The 16,361-nt window shown below is 40.0% G+C and overlaps 1 protein-coding gene across 1 annotated transcript in view; it reads right to left on the bottom strand.

Annotated features, from left to right (window-relative positions):
• Nucleotides 1–15,958, bottom strand: part of LOC108633778 (netrin receptor DCC-like) — a 53,779-nt gene extending 37,821 nt beyond the window's left edge. Inside the window, exons 1-2 of the mRNA XM_018039360.1 lie at nucleotides 15,810–15,958; nucleotides 10,007–10,161 (exon numbers count right to left, since the gene is read on the bottom strand). Coding sequence (XP_017894849.1) covers nucleotides 10,007–10,161; nucleotides 15,810–15,958 — 304 coding nt within the window. The remainder of the gene's footprint in view (nucleotides 1–10,006; nucleotides 10,162–15,809) is intronic.

Below are 16,361 nucleotides of genomic sequence, written 5' to 3'. Positions count from 1 at the left end.
AAAAGCAAAGGAGAAAAGGAAAGATAAGCATCTGAATGCAGAATTCCAAACAATAGCAAGAAGAGATAAGAAAGCCTTCTTCAGCGATCAATGCACAGAAAGAGAGGAAAAGAACAGAACAAAATGCATATGTGTATATAAATGCATGCATGTTTATGCATTAAATTATATAATATTTATAATTAATACCTTATAATCACTGGGGCTTCTTTGGTGGCTGAGATGGTAAAAGAATCTGCCAGCAATGCAGGAGATCCAGGTTCAATCCTTGGGTCAGGAAGATCCCCTGCAGAAAGGAATGGCTTCCCACTCCAGTATTCTCTTGTCCATGAGAATTCCATGGACAGAGGGGCCTAGTGGTCTACAGTCCATGGGGTCACAGAGACAGACATAACTGAGTGACTAACACTTTAATTACCTCCACTTTCACCTCCTAATACTAACTTTAGGCTAAAGAGTGGAAATAAATTTGAACCTACAGTATGATTTAGAACAATTAATCCTTCACATACACTGTCTTCAAAAATTTCATCCCTGATATATTTGGACACTATTTTGCCCATCTTAATTTCCTTTCTATTTATAGCACCTTTAAAAAGTCTTGACACACAGTAGGTGCTCAATAATTGCTTACAGACCACATAGATTAAAGGGGTTGTCAAAATGAGATAATACATAAATACATATAAGTTTAAAAAATGCTATATTCTCAGTGTGTCTTCATTCTTCACTAGTCATGAACACCAGTTCTCCATAGTGTCTGATCTGACTGAAGGAATCCCATAACAGAGCTCAGTTCAGCCGTTTTATCTTTGGCGTATAGTTTTATTTGGCTGCAGCAGCATGATGACAATTTCCCTGTTGGTGCTCAAGCTCCATTTTGCACTGATTCAGATTTCTAAGATACCTACCTTCATTTTCAGTAGGCTACATCACCAAATGAGGCAATTAAACCCAAAACAAATCTACCTGTTTGTAACCTTTTTATCCCATGTTAGATATCCATACTTTCCAGAAACATCTCATTATTACGATACTTTCATGCCTTCTGTCCTCATTCTCCCTAATATGAGTGAGAAATCAGAAGCATTTTTTCCCTATAATTCTGCACCGAGCAGATAACTTCTCTAGATGTTTGGGTATACCAGTGGAAGGAAACTGAATTATGCTTTGTGCTCAAAGAGAGAATGACAGTGAGCCAGCAGAGATATTTTTAAGGGGAAACTTAATTTATGCTACATCACTGTTTAACCCAAGCAACCAGCCATTTTTGTTCTTCCTCTTTAACTGTGCACTGAAAGATATATATAGTTGCTGTGTTTTAGTCTCTAAGTTGTGTCCAACTCTTTTGCAACCCCATGGACTGTAGCCTGCCAGGCTCCCCGTCCAGAGGATTTTCTAAACAAGAATCCTGGAGTGGGTTTCCATTTCCTTCTCCAGGGGATCTTCCCAACCCAGGGATCAAACTCACATCTCCTGCATTGGCAGGCAGATTCTGTACCACTGAGCCACCAAAGAAGATACATACATATATATTTATACTTTAAACTGAGAAAATACTGAAAGAAATTTGCATAACTAATCAGAAAATATGTTAAGATCCAGATTCTCTGAAATATTTTATATTAACTCAGTGCAAAGAACTTTTTCAACATTCAAACAGGAGTAATCTATTAAATGTGCTTTTAGTGAGTTCTGCTTAAAACTGTTAGACTACTAGTTCCTTGGGAATCAGGGCATTATCTGACTTGCTTTTGTATCCTCTGTACTAGGAGAGTCTCAATCAGGGTGCTCAACAGAATTTTCTGTGATAACAGCAATGCTCTCTCTGCTGTCCCATGCAGTAGCCAGCAGTCACATATGAACTTCTGAAATGTGACTGATGAGGCCCTGGATTTTTAGTTTTCAATTCTGTTTAAATTTTAAGTGCTATCTGACAGTTGTGGTTAGTGTGCCTGGATTTTTAATTTTATTTTACATCAATATGTTGAAATGCAAATCGATACATGTAGCTAATGGTAACTGTACTGGACCATGGACATCTAGGACTTAGCATAAAAGAATAATTTTGAATGAATGACTGAATGAATAAATGATGAATAAGTACAGAATGACTCACCCTTGCTGCAAACTTTTCTAACATGCTTAAACAACCCATCTTCACAAGCCTACCTCTGATTCTTCCACTAATATACATCATTGTAGAGGACATGCTGTCGCTGTTGCTAAGTCGCTTCAGTCATATCCAACTCTGTGCGACCCCACAGACGGCAGTCCATGAGGCTGCCCTGTCCCTGGGATTCTCCAGGCACGAACACTGGAGTGGGTTGCCATTTCCTTCTCCAATGCATGAAAGTGAAGAGTGAAAGTGAAGTCGCTCAGTCGTGTCCGACTCTTAGCGACCCCACGGACTGCGGCCCACCAGGCTCCTCTGTCCATGGGATTTTCCAGGCAAGAGTGCTGGAGTGGGGTGCCATTGCCTTCTCCATGTAGAAGACATAATATCTCGCTAACTGACCACCGAACCTGAATGGGTTCCTTTTAGCTTCTGTTGCTGGGAATGCCACGGCATAAGCCTTTCGTGTCTTCCATCCTGTAATACCTGAAAATATTTCTGCAGTGAAAGAATTTTGAAACTATACCAGCATTTGTACGTTACCTACAAAGATAGAATGCCAGTGCTTCAATTTCTTTCTTTCTACTGCTAGTCTACTGCTACGTATATGACACAAAACTGGACCAGCTAATGGGTTCACAGTCAACGTTGCCTCCATCATTGTCCCAGATATCCACTCAGATCACCACACAGTGCAGTTAATAATTGGAAACCGGGTTAAGTGACTTAAAAAAAAAAAACTGAAAAAAGAAAGAGCTAGACACAACTATGATTTACTTGGTTTGCTTAATTTACAGAATCATGATGAATGAATATTACTGATACATATTATCCTTTCCCACACATTAAGTACGAATCAGATTCTACCAGCAAATGTTAACCAACTAGCTATCCACAAAATGGCAATGCTGTGTCACATTTTATGTGATAATAGAGTGTTTTCTGCTCATAAAGCTTCAAAATTTAGTTAGGGATGCAAAGATGTCCAAGAAGCAAATTAGACAATGAACAAGTCTTCAACAGCCTGCTAAACAGGGAGAGGATGATTGCAGGGAAAGTAATAAAATCCATAAATGGTTGATTACATAGTAATCAAGCCAAATACAAACTATCAATAAGGTATTGTATTAGCTTTATTACCTTATGATTATACTACTGAGTGTCCCACTTTAGTTGCAAGTGCAAGGCAGTTGGAATTATGTTTCCATTTGATCCCATTGGGGGCAGGAAACCTCTTTCTATTGATTGCATACTAGATGCCAGGTAAGACTTGGGGGCTTCCCATAGATCATCACATTTCATCTTTACAATCTGGTAATGAAACTGAGAAGGACTCTGTGGGGCTCGTGGGCATGAAACATTTTTGTCCCATTTCTTATAGGCAAGACTCCAGCCTCCATGGCCTTTGTTGAGTTTCAAATGACAGATTGGAATAGTTGGTAATCAAGGAAGGAACAGCGAAGAAATCAGCTGACACAAGACGTGCAGGACCACAAAAGCTCCTCAAGATGAGAGGACTGACCACCTGAGACCCTGCGCACGCCCTAGTGTTGTCAGCAATCCCACTAACAGGAGGGAAAGGGGGAGCACACAGCTTCTGAAAGAGTGACATAGCCCCAGGTCACAACATAAACCAATTCAAATCAAATGGGACCAAGATGGCAGACAAGACCAGCTCTTGATCCTCAAGCAGCAAGTGAAATGACACACCCAGGGGGCCATGACAGTTCCAAGGCACTGTCCAAAGACCAAGGAGTGGGTGATGGACCAAATCCTGTAAATTTCCACCCCTTCCAAAAAATAGTTGGAATAGCCCTCCCACTCATTAGCATATGAAATTATCCAGCCTATAAAAACTAACCGGGCCACATTTTGCAGCCACACTCGCCCTCTGCGATGGCTCACACTCCGTCTGTGGCATGCGCTTCTCTCTGAATCTGAATAAATCCGCTTCTTACTTACCACGTTGTCTCTCTCTGAATTTTTTCTGTGATGAGACACTAAGAACCTGAGCTTTACTAGACCTTGAAACCAGGTACCATGGGTTTGGCTGAGTCCCAGCCACGTGGGTTCCAGTCCCAAGCTGAGGGAAATGGTTTCCCCACCCTTGAACTGTTGCTGTGAAACTCCTTGTCAAGTCCTTTTGGGTTGGGACACACAGTTTTTCAGAGAGGCAGGAGACCACTGTGTCCTTCTTTGCCTGGCAAAGCAATAAAGCTATTCTTTTCTACTTCACCAAAAACTCTTATCTCCAAGGTTTGATTTGACACCCGTGTACAAAGAGGATGAGCTTTCAGAATAAAGAAGAGGAGTAAATATCTCCAACTTATAATCGAGGACAATGAAGTTTCAAGGATTAAGAGACTTGGGATGCTCCTGGTAGTCCAGTGGTTAACATTTTACCATCCAATGCAGGGAGTGCGGGTTTGATCTGAAGTTCAGGCTAAGATCCCACAAGCTTCATGACCAAAAAAATCAAAACATGAAACAGAACCAATGAATTGTAACAAATTCCATAAGAGTTTAAAAATGATCCACATGACAAAAAAAAAAGAAATCTTAAGAAAGAAAGATTAAGACAATTCTCCTAAGAAATAGGCAGTAATATTTGGAGACATAACATTCAGAGACGTTTCAAGTTCCATAACAACTATACAAGAAAAGTCTTTTTAGAATAAAAAGAAAGAAAGAAAGAAAGAAAAAAAGACCCAGGGATGGACGAAAAAGGCAAATATATCTATTCCTCTAGATAATATATCCTAAAGTCACTCAATTTTGTGGTTACTTTCACTTGCCTTTTCAGTGTAAAGAATATAATGGACTAAGAATATTACTTACAACAGTTAACTATAAAAGGGTTTTGTGGATAATTGGGTTGTGGTCTAGCAAATAGACTCCCTACTCTAACTCAAGCCTCCAGACAGTATGTGGTCCATTTTAACATCCTTCAAGATTAAACTGCCTTAACAGCATCTTAAAGGACCCCAAATAATAATTCAAAAATCCTCCACATGTGGCATGAAAAGATTAGACAAGTCTTAAGCAGGCAGGGACTTAAATCCGGCTGATAATACAGTGGAGAAATTATACACCATAAAGGCAGAGGGAAGGAGCAAGGAGTTAGCCAAAGGAAGATATAATCAGGAGACACAAACCTTCCTATAAATCAAGCCTTTGTATTCTGGGTGATTATTTCATAAACTGGATCTTGGGCTGGTGATCTCTTTAAATGATTACTGCAGTATGTATGCACTTTTAGAAACAGTTGCTGGCTGATTCATATTTCAGACGTATTTTCTATCAGGGTTGATTCCTTGAGAATATGGTTTTTATAACAGAGTTTATATTTTCAAATAATATGAAAAACTTGAAATTCAATTTATATAAAAGCTATCTGTGTCATTCTAGTGTACAATTACTACATCACATTTGGAAAAAGCGTGATAAAATGAGCAAGCAATTGCATACCCAGACGGGACCCATTTTCAAAAGATAAGATCATTTTGTCAGGGAGAGAAAAATGAAAATATCCCCCCTGCCTCTGCCTCTAGATTCTGAAATTCTAACCAAGTAATAAACTCAACCTTTGAACTTTCTCTAAAAACATAGAAAGATGAGCTTATAAGAAGCTGAGAGAGAAGAAAGAGAAAGAGGAGGAGAAAGACAGGGGAGGAAGGGTAGGGGGAGAACAGTCAGTATAGGAGGGGAAGGTAGGGGGTAATGAAGCATGGGATCTCTAAGATGCTGGATCTTACTCAGAAATTGGTGTTTTACTGAACAGGCTTGGGGAAGATGAAGTGCTCCTTACCCTAGAAATAGTTTTAAATTGCCAAAGTGGCATTTTTGTGTTAACACAGAAGCTAAAATACACATGTCCTACCTATTAGTTATGATAACATTATTTATTCATCCTAATATCTGTAATAAAGGCAGTCAGTGAGCACCACAAGACTCTTTATTTTAAATGAATTGAAGGAGGTGGCTGTTTTGCACATGTAAAAAGCTATTCTAAAAGTACTGTGTGTCTAGCCCAAACTACTCCTGTCTACCTAGCTACTCAGTAAGAGATTAATTATCCAAGAAAAGTTCTCAATGAAACACAGTCCAATAAACAATGGCCTGCAAAGGAAATAATTCTTACTCCATATAGTGTAAGAAGAGAGGTGATTTAATAAAACAATTGTTGTCATGAAAGGCCAAAATATGGTTAGTGAAAAAATTAAGACACCTTCATGTGTCAAAAACAGGATAATTTTCCACTTTAATTTTCTGGAGAAAACGTAACTTGCATGCGATGATAATACCAATAATCAACAGATTTTATTCATTTGGGTTTTTAATTTTATTTTATGCCTTATTATCATTTATGCTAAATTTTAAGTAAATGCTTACTGAGACCAGTGCCCAGTGTGGTTTTCTATAAAAATTCTCAGACTACTTTCTGAAGGAGGAAGAATGGATGATATATAAAGGATCAAGGTGACTGTCTTTGTAATAAAACACTTATTTGAGGAGGCAGGCACAAGATGATTTAGGTATAAAAATTGCCTAGATAGTACATGAAAGCAAGCAGGATTCTATGGGGCTCCTGGACATGGTGGACACAGAACCGTCCCATTCTTTCCATTCCACCCTCAACCCTGTTCCCTCTAGGGAACAGATCCCAGCCTCCATGACCTTCCTGCAGTTCCAAAAAGCAGATTCAAACAGTTGCTAATCCAGGAAGGAAAGGGATGCAACGACAAGGAAGGAAGGGCTAAGAAACAACATTGTAGCTTTGGGGCAGGGGCCTGGTCTGCCTCAAGGGCTACACACAACAATGCCTTTAAGTCCTTCATGGAATGAAAACCCAGCAAATGGAAGATGTCCGCATTCTTCAACTGGAGAAAACCACTCATGCATGTGTGTGTGCTAAGTTGCTTCAGTCATGTCCAACTCTTTGCCACCCCATGGATTGTAGCCCGCCAGGCTCCTCTGTCCATGGGATTCTCCAGGCAAGAATACTGGAGTGGACTGCCATGCCCTCCTGCAGGGGACCTTCCTGACCCAGAGATAGAACCAGCATCTCCTGCATTGGCAGGCGAGTTCTTTACCAGTAGTGCCACCTGGGAAGCCCAAAGACTGCTTGAGACCAGACTAAAGAAACCAGCTCATCAAGATTATAGCAAGAGAAGAGATAAAAAGGAATGCAAGCAACTAAACTCTTGAACATAAAACTCCTCAGCAAACTCCCCTGGGTGGGGACACATAGTTTTTGAGGGCAGGAGCCCACTGTGTCCCCCGTTGACTGGCAAAGCAATAAAGCTATTCTTTTCTAATTCACCCAAAACTCTATCTCCAAGATTCAATTTGGCACCACACACACAGGCTGAGCATACGCCAGAGGCCATCACAGGTAAGGGGCTCATAAGCAAATCTACGATTCAGAGTTCTAACATTTCATTGAACAAATTCTTACAAGTTTCCTTACCTATTTTATTATTGTTACATATTTAAAACATTTGCTTCCTCAAGAAGCTTCTTAGAGCTTTATTACTATTAATTCATTACATAGGTAGGCTTTCTTAATGTGTCTCAGTCACTGTGGAACAGCATTAGAAACACAGTGGATATTCATTAAATATATTTGTTAGTTGAATTATGCCATTGCTTGCACTTTATAAAAGCTAATGCCATATGTGTAATACAAATAATCACAGACTGATTTTTTTTATTATTAATTATACCAAAAACGTTGTATCATGAGTACTTTTCTTTTTAATGAAATGAGGTATTACTATTAGTCAGTTTCCAAGTGGGAGACTTTCTTATCTCTTGACTTGGAAAGGTTGGCCTTTAAAAAAATTTTCTGGAAATTGATTTTCAAGCTGGATACTTAGGAAAAATAGTATTGATAGAAGAAAAATAACATTGCTCAGTCTTAGAAATGAGGCTGACTGTAGAATTTTTATCAGCGATGTAATGTAATCATAGGCAGTCAGCCCAGAAAAGTACACAAGAATAATTCCAGGGATAATAGTTGGATTAGGAAGCAAAGGATTCAGACAATCCATAGAAATTGGATCTTCTGAAGATGGACATGCTTTTAAAGTTTAAGTTCTACCATGAGAAAACTGAACAAGATCTTTTTAGAGAATTTTTATGGGTTTTTCAACTATCAGTCTGTATATACAACATGGCATATACCATTTAAATATATATTATATATATATATATACACCTAATTTGTTTTTATTCAGGTTTATTAAAAATACCAAATATTTATAAAAGTCATTGATTACTCTCTGTATATATATGCATGATCTATAAAGAGAGAGTCAATGAGAAAATTGATGACTCAAATTATATGTGACCATTAACACCATGAAGTGGAAATCAGCATTATCTAGTGATTTAAATCCAAAGAGCAACAAAACATTCTTTAGAAGAGAAACCTGGAAGCAGGACCACCTTTGCTGGTACATGACTAAGGAAGCTGTACAAGGCCCCATGCTAAGGAGGGTCCCACGTATAGCATGGATTGATGCGCTGCTGTACCTTCTGGATCCTGCAAACTATTTAGCTGGTCCTGCTTGGGTGCCTGCATTTTCTATATATGACCTGAAATCTGCACATATTTATGGCTTTAAAGATGCTGTGTGAGGTTTTATTTCTGTGATGCAAGTATCTCTCAGACTTGTACAGCTCAGTGTTCTCCTCACCAACAACAAATCCTTTATTCCAATCTGGTCTCATCTGGTCTTTTGAAGTCTTAGCTACATGAAAAAAGGAACAGAGATTCTGCCCAGAGTAGAGCATGGTGCCAGTACCTAGACTACCTCTCAGAATCTTCTTTAACTTGATGATTTCCAATCCCTAACAAGTAACCTAATCCAAAGATTATTTTCTCTTATTTACCAATTAAAATATTTCTGATTTCTACTTCATGTTCTTCCAAAAGCATATGCGGTGATTTTGAAGATAGAGTTTTAAATAAAATGATCAGGAATACAAATAAAACAGCATCATTTGAAAAAAAAAAAATACAAACAGGAGTAGATGAAACTAGGTGTCTAAATGTTTAAATAACAAATGTACTTTGTTACAAGTAAGTCATTTAGTTCATTTAACAGTTAGATTACAATTTTTTAAAACTCTTAACAAAATAAAGTTGGCAAACGACTCATTGGCAATCGATCTTTCCAAATAACATCAGAAGTTTAGTAGAAAATTCAAAATGTAAGAAATACAGAAATCTCTTTTAAAAGTGCAGTTTAGGGGCTGTTGTTCCTTGATAAAAGGAAAAATCACTAAATTATAATTTGGTCAGAGAATATTTAGCAGCATTATTTTGTTTGTAGAGCTTAATATAGTGATTTACATAACAGGATAGTGAGATTGCCCAGTAGAAATTATCGATTTACATTTGTTGAATCTGGGTTTGCTTTTGGAAGCTTCTGTACGGCATTCAGTGCATGAGCAAGCTCCTGAATAAGCCCCTGTACTGAGAAGTCCTACATCATTGTTCTTTTTCTCTGATGTAATATTTTTCATACATAAACTTGGAAAAATCTGAAAAAAAAAAAAAAAAAAATCAGTGCAGGAGGCTGAACCCTAATGCTGACGATGAAGTTCTGGCAGCTGGAGTCACTCACTCACTCGGGAGTGGATATGTAGACCGGATGGATGGATCAGGCCTTCCTAGTTGTTAATTTGTTGCTCTGCAGACCCACCAAAGTGAGGAGGCCATTTTGTTAAAAAGTTATCTTATCTTTAAAAACCTTCAGGGTAAATGTGTTGCTCCAGAAATCTTCTATTTTGTCACTTCAGTAAACTACTATGAAGGGATTCAAGGATACCGCCTACGAAAATGAGCACTTCCTAACTTGGCCCTTCCCATCGCATACTCACACTCAGGCTGAGTGGCCACCTTGATGGGCTGAGAGCTCTCCCCAGGCCCCCACTGGTTGTAGGCCACAACCCGGAAGGTGTACATGGCTTCTGGCTTCAGATTCCCCACGGTGAACTGGAGGGACCCGGGCTGCGACGTGTTCACTGCTCGTTCCCTAGGAAATGAAAGTCACAGGAAAAGATGATTCCCATGTGAACACTTTCAGTCACAACCTTTACTTAACAAGCGAGAGCAGTAAGGTGGATCCAAAGGTTCCTTACTCATTTCCTGTCGACTCTGCATGTAAGGCAAGGTCTCAGAGGCTCACTCTGGGAGGCAAACGGACTGGAAGGGCCTACAAATAAATGTTGCAGGGTTTCTGGGGAGTTCAAGTTTATGCCATCCCCATGAACCTTGCATACTAAAGTCTTTCCCCTTGACACTTTACCATTTAGCGTCAAAACTCATAACAAAGAGCTAGTAAAATAAGAAGGAACATCTGGAGTGCAGGCAGGAAGATGCATTTTGCAAACACTGAGCTAATGACAGAAATTAGGGTTTCGATTATTCCACAAGCCAGTCTTTGTCAGTACTGCCAACCAATGCGTTTATTTTCTTCCATTATAGGAAAGGGAAAGGCAGATGCTAAATGCCGATGTGTATAGAGATTGAAGTCCTGTGGTTATGTTAAGTGAAGTTAGCAAAAGGAAGTAGACTCCCTCCTGTGTGAGGAGAAAGTACAATACACATCATCTTGCCTTTTCTTCAAGCCACTTTTACACGATTCCCATTCATTTTCCAATTAAAACCTTCCTTAGTGTGTGGGCATATGCTAAGTCGCTTCAGTTGTGTCTGACACTTTGTGACTGTATGGACTGTAGCCTGCCAGGCTTCTCGGTCCATGGGATTTTCCAGGCAAGAAAACTGGAGTGGTTTGCCATGGCCTCCTCCAGGGGATCTTCCTTAGTGGTTCCAAACAAATGAATTAATATGCTGATCATGGTGGGATTTGTAGTACATATTAAGAGAAGACAAATCCCATGGATATAGATCCTAACACATTAGAAACAAGAACCTCTAAAGTACGCGTTAAGGACACACAGGGTTTAGATATTTATATCCTCACAGGTCTCATGTAATTGAATGTGAAGAAAGAGTTCCTTCTAAGCCACTCAACTGTTTCTTAAGGTTTCTATTTCTAGATGATTCCTCTTGCATCTCAGTGGAATTATATGTTCATTTCAATTTTACAAGTTTTATTTTGTTTGGGGGAGATATTTCAAATGAAATATGTTTTTCTGACAGGGCAAATTAAGTTTCCAAAGAGAAAAGTGAAAGTAAAGTTCTAAGGACATGAATGGTGATTCTTGGGTATATATACACTCTTAATTTCACTGATATGACTGAGACTGGCTGGCTCCTCCTCAAACTCATTTCTCCTTCTCCGTGCACTGGATCCTATGTGCTGGCCCCTGTGAAGCCTAGATGAACCCATGTGACTGGGTTTAACCAATGAGTGTGAGTGCACACGTCCATGCTGATTCCAGGCCTGGCAAGAGGAACCACAGAGCAGCAGGCAGACTTTGGAGCCAGACACTGATGATGTGTGTGCTCAGTCGTTCAGTCGTGTCCGACTCTGTGACCCCATGGACTACAGCCTGCCAGGCTCCTCTGTCCATGCTATTTCCCAGGCAAGAATACGGGAGTGAGTTGTCATTTCCTACTGCAGGGTATAGTCTCAACCCAGGGATCAAACCTGCGTCTTTTACCTCTTCCTGCATTGGAAGGCAGATTCTTTACAATTGAGCCCCTTGGGAAGCCCCACATCATGATGGAGGAGTCTAAATTCTGCAAGAATTCTGGAATGGACCTGTGAGAAGAACTGCCTGTCAATTAGGAACATCGTTTTTCTACTTTATAGAGTCAGAGAAATTCGAGCTATTATAAGCTTGAGGGTTTAGTTGTTATAGCAGTTACCATGAGTTTATCTAGTCCTGCTCATAATTAAAATATGAAGCCTAGGTGTTAACCTAGGCAAGGAGAAGGGAGGGATGTGGTGTTAGTATTTAATGAGTACAGAGTTTCAGTTGGGAATTCTGGAGATAGAGCATGGGGAAAGTTGCTCCACAGGTAAATGCATTTAATGCCATAGAACTCTGCACTTCAAAACGGTTAGAATTTTAAGTGCTATGTTACATACATTTTATCACAATAAACAAATGAAACCCAAGCATCCCATATGAATTTGGATATAGCCCAGGTTTAGGCATTCCTGTATGAGTACTGTGTTAAGTTGCCACAAGGCTGAATTATGACATAGTTGGGGAGGGGTTTGGTGGGATTCAATAGTGACCTATAGTAAGACTAAGAAACATCAGATAATATCCCCATGTACCACACATCACACTCATTGACTCTACCAAACTAAAATTATTTAGGCCATTACTTTTTAAAAGAAAACCCTCATAATCAGATTGCACGTCTTATGAACGTACAGATTCCTGCATCTTATTTTCTTTCAGTACAGGAGCTGTTATATGTGTTTCTCTTTTTATATAAATATAATGGTTTTATTAGCATTATTTTACAAATGGAAAAGTAAGATTTAGAGAAACAACATTTTTTTTCTATGCAAAGGACTCATAGTCAGCAAATCCCAGTTAAGAGTGAGATCTGGGGCTTCATTCTTAGGTCCAGAATCAGTATTATTCAACAACAAGGGAAAACAAGGGGCTTATTTGGATCATGGGTACTTTCGGTCGAAGACATAAAATTCTACAAGGAAGAAGGGACACTGGGTGTTCAGAAACCACTGTGAGGGTGAGGGTAACTATCACCTGTTGTGAGTCATTTCATGATATATTTTCTAGACCTTTGAGAAACATCAGTTTAGTTCAGTTCACTCGCTCAGTTGTGTCTGACTCTTTGCGACCTAACGAACTGCAGCACACCAGGCCTCCTTGTCCATAACCAACTCCCAGAGTTCACCCAAACTCATCTAGGTCCAATTTGCATCCCAAACTCCTTGGGTATCTATAAGGAAGGACAGCTTTCATGATTGACTTTATTTAGGTAATTACTAAATAATTGATGTGAAATAGCTGTGTTCTAGGACGTGCTGGCATAACCCATTGAAAAGGCATTCTTCAAAGGACAAGAATACCTGGGTGTCTCCAGGTAAGAATGTCAAAGATCATATGATAGAAACATCACTCACATAAAAAGGGGATGATGAATTTCATCACAAGGAAAGGAGTTTTAGGTTCCTATAATCTCCAGCAGCTTTCAAAAATATCCCAAATTAGTAAGAGCCATGAAAAAATTATGTTCACTGATATGGAAAACTGATATTTCTTCAATGTTATACATAATGTGAACAAAGACTCTTTACCACTAGTTTCTTGAACGAGGGCTCTTAATGGCTTTAAATACAGATTTAATCTAAGCATTTCCATGTTATGTGCTAATTTACTTATCCTATCAGAGTGAGGTTACATCAAACAGCTAGGTAGATTACAGAGAAGATTCAGGATTTTTAGGGCTTCCCAGATGGTACAGTTGTAAACAATCTTCCTGCCAATGCAGGAGACATGGTTCGATCCCTGGGTTGGGAAGATACCCTGGAGGAGAAAATGGCAACCCACTCCAGTGTTCTTGCCTGGAAAACCCCATGGACAAGAGCCTGATGGGCTTCAGTCCATGGGGTGGCAAAGAGGCAGACATGACTGCGCGCATATGCACGCACAGAGGATTTTAAAGCCAAGGGCTATTTTCTCAGCTTCCTCTTTAATTTATCTGAATCTCAGAGTCCTCAAGTGCTAACTGGTTCTAAGAAACATTTACCTCACAGAGTTTCTAGAGATTTCAGTGAGATGCTGTATGTAAACTGTATAAAGCAGGAGGCAAAAGACCTGGTATTCATGGAATCTTCCATACGCGGCACTTACTGCTGCTGCTATTTCTATTATTATACCCCCCCCAGAAAAAGAGACAACTGTCAGGAAGCATTTAAGAGGAGGCTTCATGTGTGCTGTTTTGGATCTGTCAGGAATTCTCTGTTCCTTATTAATTCCTGAATACTCAGGAATTAAGAGGAGAGGCAAGTCTCTCTGGGGGCTGAGGATCCAGGCATTTCCTTCATTAGTGTTTCTATATGGTGATAAGTACCCTCTTCCTTCTTGTGAACCGTACGGTAAAAGTGACTGTTTACAACTCTCTCTCTCTTTAATATAGATTGCCTATGTTTTGTTAAGTCTGAAATTTTAATCTTTATCTTTGCTGAGAATAACTGCGTTGTAAGACAGTATATATGCCCACACCATGTTGGCTAAAACACCTTTGCTCCATCAGAGCTCTGGTCCCCGTGTCTTTCTTTCTCTCTCTCTCTCTCTTTCAGGCTGATCCCCTGGAGCACAGGGGCTCTCTGAGTTCACTTTCCTGCCCAGGCTTCTAAGACCTTCTCGAGAAGGCGCTCTGCGCCTTCACCCCATCAAGAGGGCACCTGAGGCCCCCGTGAACAGAGCAAGCCCCATGCAGGCTTTATTGGCTTTTTGCGTAAACCAAGGAATATCAGCCTCTTTCTCTCTCCTTTACTTTCTTATCGGTAGACTCCAGACCACCAGGTTTCTGTCCATTAAAGGACCTCAACAGACAACCTCATAGGAAGGAAGTGTTCTTGAGTTCAAGAAGAGGACTTTCCACAATCTGAAGAGAGAAAGTAATAAGAGGTACAATCACAAAGAAAAACATATAAGTATTGACATTTTCTGTCAGGTTAATTTTGTTTGCAGAGATAAGTCAAATCAAAAAAAGTAGTCCCACAGATGTCGAGACTAGACCTGTGGTTGACAGGAGGAGGGGGAGTCGGGGAGGAATGGATCGGGAGCTTGGAGTCAGCAGACATCAGCTGTTACACAGAGAATGGATAAACAGCAAGGTCCACTGTAGAGCAGAGGGAGCTACATTCAATATTCTGTGATAAACCATACTGGAAAAGGAAGGAGTACATGTCTATGCATACACACATATACATATATATGAATGTGAATACATATTCATATGTGCAAATATATGAACCACTTTGCTGTACAGCCAAAATGAACTCAACGTTGTCAATCAACTATACTTCAATTTTTTTAAAGTCAGAACTAGAGGCATCAGACAAGTTTTGATAACAAAAACGACAATACTCTTTGAAAGGGAAGTGGCTTTGCTGGCAGCAACGAAGAAGGAATGGTGTTCCCTGAGTTTCCCAGCAAATCCCCCCAGTCCTGTGGTATCTGGGCTTCGGTGTCAGCTTGCTTTGATGCTTCCTAGGGTCCTACTGGGTGACATCAAATGTGACACCAATGAATTCTAAAAAAACAACATTTACGGCCATGTCACCCTTCACAGATGTGTTCAGTTACAAAGACCGGCAGGTGGCTTTTGATGACCCCATTTGTTCTTTAACAGCTGAAAGCAAACATTTGCAAGTCGTCTCCCAACAAGGAAATAAAATCTGAATTTGGAAGGACAGTTTGTGACTCGTTTTTCTGATTGCACATTGCTGGCAATGGCAGGCACCTAAAGTAAACACTCCATAGCCTCTGTCTTATGCAGTTATCAATTAGGACTCTATTTTGCTCCTTCTGGCCCATGTTCCTCTGTAAATGGGCAGATAAGTGCACTAGGTTCTGAAGACCAGAGAGGTTAGGAGTTTGTCCAATGACTGTGTCCAGGGGGTACTGCCTGTCACCGCACCAACCCCTCCTGGGAAAGCAGTGGGGGACCCTGGCTGCATCTCCAAGAAGTTTTCGCTGATGACTCTGAAGACATAATTACCTGTCAAACCCACAGAGAGAGTCATGGTCTGTGGGGGCAGATGAACTGTCCAAAACATCATTATTCCACTTATTTTCCACTTGTCTCTGAGTCAGTGTGGGCAAGTGAAGATTAAGTTGACTGAAACAGAGAGACCAGGATCCACTCATGGCCTATTCCTTCACTGAACATCCACACAGAGTATAAATTGTATAGTCTGTCTCCTTCTGCTGGCTGGAAAAGGTATAGGCAACTTGCCGCCTTCTGACCTTCACGTGGAGGCTAACAGGAATTCATTAATAAGAAGCACCTCTTTCTTGGAAATTCTGGTTCTCTGGGCTTTGGTTTACCTGGTTAAGGTTTCTTGGAAAATGACTACTGTGTTCTAAAAGCACATACTCTGACCCAGTAACAATAATTCTGCTGCTTTGTTGAGATCAGGCTTTTCATCTAGAACCTCCTTATGAGACAGGCTGGAACCTGGGACCCTTTGCTGCAGTGCAGCCACGCTTGCACCTGGATAACCCTGTCTTGGAGCAACAAAATACAAAGAAACTGGATGGCATTAGAAAT

The sequence above is a fragment of the Capra hircus genome, chromosome 24 (genome assembly GCF_001704415.2).
Source record: "Capra hircus breed San Clemente chromosome 24, ASM170441v1, whole genome shotgun sequence".
Lineage (NCBI taxonomy): Eukaryota > Metazoa > Chordata > Mammalia > Artiodactyla > Bovidae > Capra > Capra hircus.
The sequence above is the reverse complement of the archived record's forward strand: the minus strand, read 5'-3'. Positions and strand labels throughout refer to the sequence as shown.